This window comes from Sycon ciliatum, chromosome 3 (assembly GCF_964019385.1).
Source record: "Sycon ciliatum chromosome 3, ocSycCili1.1, whole genome shotgun sequence".
NCBI lineage: Eukaryota > Metazoa > Porifera > Calcarea > Leucosolenida > Sycettidae > Sycon > Sycon ciliatum.
In genome coordinates, this window is record NC_088645.1 from 19,036,913 (window position 1) to 19,045,445 (window position 8,533).

Here is an 8,533-nt window from a genome sequence, read left to right on the forward strand (position 1 = left end):
TGTGCGCAACAAAAGATTTTTTTGAAGCCCGCAGTAACCCTCTTCCAGTTTACGAAATATTTTACCGGTTTTATGCAATTATCATTGGCCCGGCAGGGACTGCAGGCGATCGAATCCTCAGCGTGACTAATGGGGTTCCAAACCGTGCTGGTGTGCTCGAAGGCGAGTCAGAAGCCATTGGTGCATGTCGTTTCTCACTACATTTTGGCAAGCACACATTGCAAACGATCCCAGTTATGAACGTCATAGTTCTGGCGTTCAACCAAAACTTGTTGTCCTCGTGGATTGTAAGCAGATGGTAATTTCTGCCACGAAGACCGCTACTATCACTCTTCGTGCAACTGTTGAAGTTCCGATGTTTGACCTGAAGACTTGCTTAGGTTTGCCCTCATTTTCTGGAGAGTTCTGGTCTTCTGCTTTGCGCGAATCATTTTTTAGCTGAAGAATTTGATTATTGTCAGCTTAACTGTATCAGGCTAATGCAATACTACTTTACGTAAAGAGCGAAGGGTCACTGTCGCACCTTCCATCCTATCTGTGTAGTAGGTTTAGATCGACAGCAGAGAAGGCATCCATAGGAAGATGAAAGCCAGTGTACTCGGCGGCACCACCGCCGTGATAGTTGCTTTCAGTAAGTCATACACCTAGTTTTTGTAGACATGTTACTGACCCTAACCGTATGGATGCAGATCAGGACTTTGCCTATCTTGCCGTACAACTGACAGTGAGAGACAGAAAGTCTATCGCTTAGCTAGAAATCGAAACATAATGGTCCTCATTGCAGACTAAAATTAATAGTAAATCAGCCCACAGAAAACGAAAGACATTTGTTTTATCCAAATTTATGAGAATCCAAACCTTAGAGAATGTGCTCCGAATTCGTAGAAAGATTCATGTGGGATTGAGCCATGCCAATACCGCTTGCCAATGCTGTGTCTTACTCGTTCCTTCAGTAAATGTATTATGTGTGTTGCCTGCAGGTTTGCTATGCACTGTACCTCATGCCAATATGCTGCCCAACTGCGCGCCAGAAGATGGAGATATTCGGACATATGAAAATTGGATATATATCCAGCCCGAGATTGATGAGAAAGCAGCTACGTTGTATTCGGGTACCGCAAAACGGTACAACAAGACCTTCACGTTCACATCACCTTGCCATTTGTTATTCAAAGCGATTTCTCTGATGTACTTTGGATCATGCTCCGTAGCAGTGAGTTTAGGAAGTGATAACAACATCAAGTTTCTTCAGACCCTTCCTTTTCCAGCCTCGCGAGGACAGCACTGGAATACTGGATTGGAGCGCTTAACTGTATCTGTTACCAAAACCCTCCAAGAGTACATGACGGGGATTAAAAGAAGGCAGTTGATGATATCCGTTTATGCTAGAAAGGCACATTGTGAAATATACCCCGTCGAGCACATTGCACTAGCACGAGGATTGACCATTATTGCCCAGGGTAAGCCGTTAAATCCTTATATTAAACAAAACAATTATTTTCGAAATCACATTCTTATAACAAGCCCACGTGCCTTCACATACGCTAACACACAATACTCAACCCTCCTACACACCCAGAACGCGCACGCAGACACTCCTAGAGGCACAAACATCACCAGGGATACAAACTGAAAGAGACGTTTAGCGTTGTGGCCATCATTACTAACATACTTTCACTCGCTTCCTTGTTCGTGATTAGTTCTGTTCGCTTGGTCACAAAGACCTTTAACGGTCGTAGTGACTGAACGTATACAAAATCAATCAACACGATGTCAGTGCGCATTGGTCTATTCTGTCTCCCCGCTATGCATTGCGCCACCTGGTATATTTATGAAGTATTCGCTTAAATTCGTGCGCTGTACCTTTAAACCTCTGTCGGGCCCATTCGTGCTCATTAAACTTCCATCACTTATCTGAGCATCATCTCAGATGAGTTGAGAACCAATGCATTCTTCACATTTCTTTGTGATTTCTGCAGTAATCCAGCCAACTGCTGAAACAAGCCCTCCTCCCAATCATGCTGTTACTAGATCAGCTTCTAGCCTTTCCATACAGCAGATGTCTGTCTCTACAGTACCAAATTCAGTCACGACCACTCCCTTTGTGGAGTCAACACGTACCACCCCTTCTGCGGCGTCCAATACAGTGCAAGTCACTCTGGTGACAATTAGTGCAGAGGACTCCTCTATCACTCAGACCAATACATCGACTCTATCAACAGCCCAAGTAGAACAGCTAGAAGATGGGTCCAACGGATTTAATTTACTTACTACCATTGTTATTCCTTTGGTTCTATTTTCTGTCCTCCTGAGCGTTTTTATTCTGCTGTTACTGGTTCGGACAGGAACCGTCCTTTCTGGACGCAGTCATCCGTGGATCATCGCTTTTCGTAAATCGACAATCGCGCGAAATAGGCCAGACCCGATAAATCAGTTTTACGAGAATCACAACTGTCCTGACGGCGCTGACCAGGAACCTACGGCAGAACTGACGGATCCGGGTCTGTACTCGGCCGTTGGACCTGGTTACAGCCATCCAACCAACCGTCCCAAGACACCTCCTGATAAAGCTGCTGCTCTTTATGACAGTTGTACGGAGAATGAGACTTACACTTATGCTACCCGTGATGGTTCTGCGCCAGCGAATTATATCAACACGGAAACGAGGCAGAAAGATGATGGTGAGCCATACGCCAGCGTGCAGCCTATGTTTGATCAATCAACCGAGGACGTGCAGTCACATCCTAAAAGCCAGCAAACAGAGACTGCCAGACAGGACGCCAAAGAAGCTCCAGCCGTCTGCTACTCAGTTCCTCAAAAGGAGGATACGACAGGTGTTCGCAGACATTACGAAAACGCAGAGGAGCGCACGGCTACTAAGCGTGATGAACAACCCCGCACTACACATTCAATCGAAACCATATGTCGTGCTACGGATGTAAAATCACTTCGCGTCTTATCGAAGTCCGCACAATCAGCCCAACATAACCATAAGAAGTGTATCAATCCAGATGATGTGGAGCGCCGTGGTCTGGGTTATGCAACACCAGTAGTATGTCGCAATGCCGCAACCACCAATACCAGCACCAACCAGCAGTCATCTCGATTATCCCTTCCAGCCACATATCCATCGACGCCGACTGGGTCAGACACCCACAGATGTGTGTCTCCATCTCAGGTTCCAAGGCCTCTGCCATATCAGGTATTCAAAGTACTGAAAGACAGCCAAGGCGATTATACTAACCAACAGGACACAGTCTCCAGCAACGGGGCTCAACAATCTTATACAGACACAGACCCTAACATCTATGCAAAACCAGCCCTCTCCCTCAGCGATAACATCTTGTTCAACGCAACGACCCTTGGCAAAAGAGAAGACGTGGGTGGTACCAGCACTCTGCAGGTTAATCCTCCTGATCCTTCTGCCATATATGCTGTGCCACAGAAAGCCAACGGGGAAACATAAAGCATGTTCATCTAATATTTGTTCGGTGCCAGTTCACTTTCGCTCGCTTGCCACTATTTCATATTTTCCAGACGAACACTATAAGGATTGTTAACCGCACCAAAGACTCCCAAAATCACTTGTTTTCACACTTTGTTTCTAATTCGATTTGCGGAAATCCAACAAGTGAAATCATTCACCTACTGAACACAAACATACCTCCCCCCTCCCACACCACAACCACCGTGTAATGTTTTATTGGACTATCCTTTTTCCACGTTTCTTGATCCTTCAAGGGTGGTGCCATTCCTACGGATTCATTCGGTAAACTCGGCATCTGGCCGAGTCTGACGCCAACCGTGATTTGTTTTTCCTCAGCCTCACCCTGCCACCCGATTCTACCTTTTTTCCATGTAAAGTCGTTGATTTTTTCGAATCGATTTTTTTCTTCCACAACCGCCCGCTCTATCTGCGCTGACCATACTGCTTGCCTGTCAGTAACAACTCTGCTTGTTGCATGCAGTTAATTGAAGACTTTTTGTTTCTTCTCGTCTTCCATGTCACAGTTAACACTTGTATTATTTCAGTGCCATTGTTTCAGGTTTTATTATCCCTTACTTTGGTATCCTTTTGGGAGTTCGACTGTATTGCAATGTGCTTTAGTATAGGGGCAATTCCTGCAGGGTATTGTTATAAACCGAGAGAGAGAAGATAGAGAGCGAGAGATAGAGAGCGAGGGGGAGAGAGAGAGAGAGAGAATTGAGCAAGAGCGAGAGCGAGCGCTAGAGAGAAAGAGAGAGAGAGTGGGAGAGAGACAGAGAGGGATAGATAGATAGATAGAGAGAGAGAGAGAGAAAGAGAGAGTGAGAGAGAGAGCGAGAGCGAGAATGAGTGCGAGAGCGAGAGCGCGAGCAAGAGCTAGAGCGAGAGCGAGAGAGATAGAGAGAGAGAGAGAGAGAGAGAGAGAGAGAGAGAGAGAGAGAGAGAGAGAGAGAGAGAGAGAGAAGGATAGACAGAGAGACATAGCGAGAGAGATGGAGAGAGAGGGAGAGATGGAGAGAGAGAGGGAGACAAAGGGGTGGGAGAGAGGGGGCGAGAGACAGATAAAGAGAGAAAGAGAGAGAGAGTAAAGGTGGAGGGAAGAGGGAGAGAGGGGGGGGGGCAAGATTATGCACAGAGAGCAAAGTGTGAGATGAGTTTCTAGAGGGAGTTCGTTGCCCATGCCCATCAGCTTCGGTGAATGTGCTTGTGAACTTTCTCCTTCAATATGCGGGCAGCGTTGCACTACCACTGGGGAGGGACCGGGAAAAGGCATTTCGGCAACGGGTTCCATCCCTCCATAGGTGTCTTTTGGGTAAAAAAAGGTGTGCGTGCGTAAGTATCCCTCTGTCTCTCTTTCTCTCTCCCTCTCTGTCTCTCTGTTTCTCTTTCCCCTCTCTCTCTCTCTCTCTGTCTGCCGGACCATTCTAATTCACCTCTTGTCTTTTACTGCACTAAATAACCCCTTCTTTTAGGCGATGGTGCTCGAACCCACGTTAATGCTGAGACCAAAATGTCAGTGTTGTGGGCTTGCCTCACCAGCACGGGCTTGCTTTTGAGCCCCTACTCGCCCTGCTTTTTCTTTATTGTATGTTCTGTTGTCTTCTCCCCTTCTGACGAGTAGGTTGTGAACTTTGTAAACAAATGTTTCCTTGCACGCATTCATCAATGAATACGAGTGTCTGTGTGGACGAGTGTAAAAATTGTGGTTGGTTGAGTATGCGTTTATTTTGAGCGGTTCGAATGGGTAAAAGAGCATGTCTGAGAATACCAACGTATGTGTGCAAGTGGATCTCTCCGATTTCGCTCAAAATTTGCAGGTAGGTTCCCTTTGGGGTGTGGATTGATTGTGCAAAGCCCTTGAAAAAGTTTCTGAAGGGAACCTTGAAATTTGCATACCCTCAAAAATGGCCGAAGTATCACATTATTTATGGGTCTAGAAACGAGTCACGCCACAGCGTATCCGAACAAGCTATGAACAAACCTCCATCAAGCCAACATTGCCTCACCTTAGAAGAGTTCCTGGAGCAGTACCGTTCAGCCACGCCAGGATCCCAGAAGACGAGGGCAATCATCCCTTGACGCCACAAATGATCGTCTTGAAAATAGCCAACTTACAAGCGCAGGCAAAACAGCCAGCTACGTCCTCAATTGGCCAGAACTATACACCGGCAGATAGTAGAACACCTCTTCTAGCGCTGAGGACATGTCCCCCATCTTCCTTTTGGGGTTTTCTTGAAATAAACTTTTTTGAATTTTTCCACTCGACCATGCTGAAATACGGCCAAAGTCGTACCTGCGCAGGAAAGCTCGCCCCTCCGCGACGTCTCCTCAGCAATTTCTTCTCCAACACTACTCCCAAGGGCGCAGAACAAAGTGTATTGTTGACTCTGACAAGGAAAAGCAGCCGTGATCACTTGTCACTCCAAACGACAAGCTTCTCCTTGCGCCACCAATATTTTTTTAGGCGACTGTTGATGCAAAAGTGACTGAAGTCCTGAGCGCAGCTTTTGAATTTTACTACACGAGGCATGGTGAAATCACGTGCCTTGTGACGCAAGAATGCCAAGTCGCGCTCACGAGATTTCAGAGTCACCTTCGTAAAGTGCGCTTGTTACTCGCCTTGAACGCCCGTTGGCCTGGAAGTGATCACCCTTGTGTTGTTACTGCGCTCAAGAACACGCTGACCGTGTTGTAGGCCTGCGAACAGGGACTTTCCCCGACCATGTAGGTCGAACACCAGTGAAATGATCATGAAATCACATTCTTTAAGACGTAAGAAATCTGTCATGCAATTCACGCGATAAGTGTGTGCAGCCAGTGCTGCTCGCGCGCCAGTCAACACAAAGCGACCGAGCTAGCAGCTTTCGTCGAGGATCGACATGAAAACAAGGGACTTTTACTGTTGGGCTATGTTTGGGATTGCAGGAGGTAAGTGTAAAAGATAAATAATTCTCCCTGCTGTACGAGGGGCATATTTCAACGGCTTGTTGCCATTGCAACACTCCTAGGACAGTTTGTGGGGGTTCTCAGCAGATCAAGCAGGAAATGCAGCTCATCTTACCTCTGCCGTCATGGTCTGTTCCGAGTAGCGTTCCAGACACGTGAGGTTCGCGATCGATGGGCGCGTGTTGTGACCCCGGAAGCGTCATCCTACGTCACAGAGCACGCGATCTCACCGTGCATCTTGCAATAAAATTCAAAAACTACGCTCAGGACTTCAGTCACTTTTGCATCAACTCGCCCAAAACATTATTGGTGGCGCAAGGAGAAGCTTGTCATTCGGAGTGACAAGTGATCACCGCTTCTTTTCCTTGTCAGAGTCAACAATACACTTTTTTCTGCGGCCTTGGGAGTCGTGTTGGAGTAGAAATTGCTGAGGAGACGTCGTGGAGGGGCGAGCTTTCCTGCGCAGGTATGACTTTGGCCATATTTCAGCATGGTCGAGTGGACAAATTCAAAAAAGTTTATTTCAAGAAAACCCCAAAAGGAAGATGGGGGACATGTCCTCAGCGCTAGAAGAGGTGTTCTACTATCTGCCGGTGTATAGTTCTGGCCAATTGAGGACGTAGCTGGCTGTTTTGCCAGCGCTTGTAAATTGGTTATTTTCAAGACGATCATTTGTGGCGTCAGGGGGTGATTGACCTCGTCTTCTGGGATCCTGGCGTGGCTAAGCAGGACTGCTCCAGGAACTCTTCCAGGGTGAGGCAATGTTGGCTTGATTGAGTTTTGTTCATAGCTTGTTCGGATACCCTGTGGCGTGACTCGTTTCTAGACCCACAAATAATGTGATATTTCGGCCATTTTTGAGGGGTATGCAAATTTCAAGGTTCCCTTCTGAAACTTTTTCAAGGGCTTTGCACAATCGATCCACACCCCAAAGGGAACCTACCTGAAATTTTTGAGCGAAATTGGAGAGATCCACTTGCACACATTCTTTGGTATTCTCAGACATGCTCTCTTAAGTTTTCCATGCATGGTACAAGGTGCGTGCCATGTGCATTCCGTTCCGGATTCGTATCTGAAGATCCACTCATTTGTATTGGAATGTGTTTATTATTGTAAAGGTTGACCCGGTGGCTCTAGGCCTGTCGAAGGTTCACCTGCCCCAAAGAAACATCTGTTTATCGCTCACGCAAATATCGTCTCGCTCCACATTATACAATGTAGTGGCAAATCGACGGACAATGCAACAGATTCAGGAGCCAGTAACATATGTGTTTGGTAGTAGACGTGACACTGGTGAGACTGAAGAAGACCCCACGAACGTGTTCTGCAGTACATGTAGCAAGCCAGTAGGATTCTGGCATGTGTCCATTCATAATTCACGACTACATTCTCCAGTTAGAGCGTGATTCCTTTCTTAAATTACAGCTGAACAGATGATTACAACTACTCTACCATGTCACCTCGTCTCTCCAACAAACTTACATTTCGATTAAAATCCGGCTTTGGTAATTTTTACAAGCGATCACATGACATACAGAATTGTATTCTCAGAGCAACACCTGTAACGCATACGTCTGTACTTGCGTTCAGAGTATTGGTTCCGCTCAGCTACAGATAAAACCTTAGTCCTGCTTCGCGACGCTCCAATATCTATTTCGTCTTCAGGCGCCACCACTGTGAAAGCAATTGTTGCCAAGTGGAGTTTGTACTGGCTGTTTCGAACCACAGTAAAGAAACGTATAAACGGTCACTTGGGAAAGCCGTTCTACCCAACGCCATGATACTGAAGGCACAACGGGATCACTCTCTGCATGCCCATTGGCCTTTTAATTGCTCTGTGCTTTGTATTCAGTGTGGCGGAGGTAAAGCAGTATGGCGCAGGCCAGAGTGCTGCTGCATCGTTAGTCAACAAGACCTGCACACTGTCCAGTAGCACTGCTGTTGATTAACTATCGGAGGTGAGATGCTTCTTGATCAAGTTTTTCATCTATTTGTTCAACTGACTCTCATAGGCTATGGAAGTTTAGTAACGGTCACGGTAGTATGGCGAGCATCCCACGAGTTGAGGTCCATTCCTAAGCATTTATTATGATTATTATT

The 8,533-nt window shown here is 46.5% G+C and overlaps 1 protein-coding gene across 2 annotated transcripts; it reads left to right on the top strand.

The window, feature by feature from the left end:
• On the top strand, positions 1 to 4,062 carry LOC135811666 (uncharacterized). 2 transcript variants are annotated; one of them, XR_010552681.1, is made up of 3 exons: positions 1 to 631; positions 981 to 1,460; positions 1,980 to 2,334. XR_010552681.1 is itself a non-coding variant. In XM_065324899.1 (3 exons), the coding sequence occupies exons 1-3, from the start codon at positions 583 to 585 to the stop codon at positions 3,464 to 3,466; spliced, it is 1,650 nt and encodes a 549-aa protein (XP_065180971.1). In that variant the 5' UTR covers positions 5 to 582; the 3' UTR covers positions 3,467 to 4,062. The 2 variants fall into 2 exon arrangements, 1 of the variants encoding a protein (XP_065180971.1); XM_065324899.1 differs by lacking the exon at positions 1,980 to 2,334 and adding an exon at positions 2,346 to 4,062 and having other exon boundaries at positions 5 to 631.
• The last annotated feature ends 4,471 nt before the right edge of the window (positions 4,063 to 8,533 follow it).

What these genes read in the sequence shown, in the direction of transcription:
- LOC135811666 (XM_065324899.1), top strand. Translation starts at nt 583, where the DNA reads ATGAAAGCCAGTGTACTCGGCGGCACCACCGCCGTGATAGTTGCTTTC. An exon ending in CGCCGTGATAGTTGCTTTCA is followed by an intron (nt 632 to 980) that starts GTAAGTCATACA and finishes TGTTGCCTGCAG; the next exon opens with GTTTGCTATGCACTGTACCT. An exon ending in ATTGACCATTATTGCCCAGG is followed by an intron (nt 1,461 to 2,345) that starts GTAAGCCGTTAA and finishes TGGTTCGGACAG; the next exon opens with GAACCGTCCTTTCTGGACGC.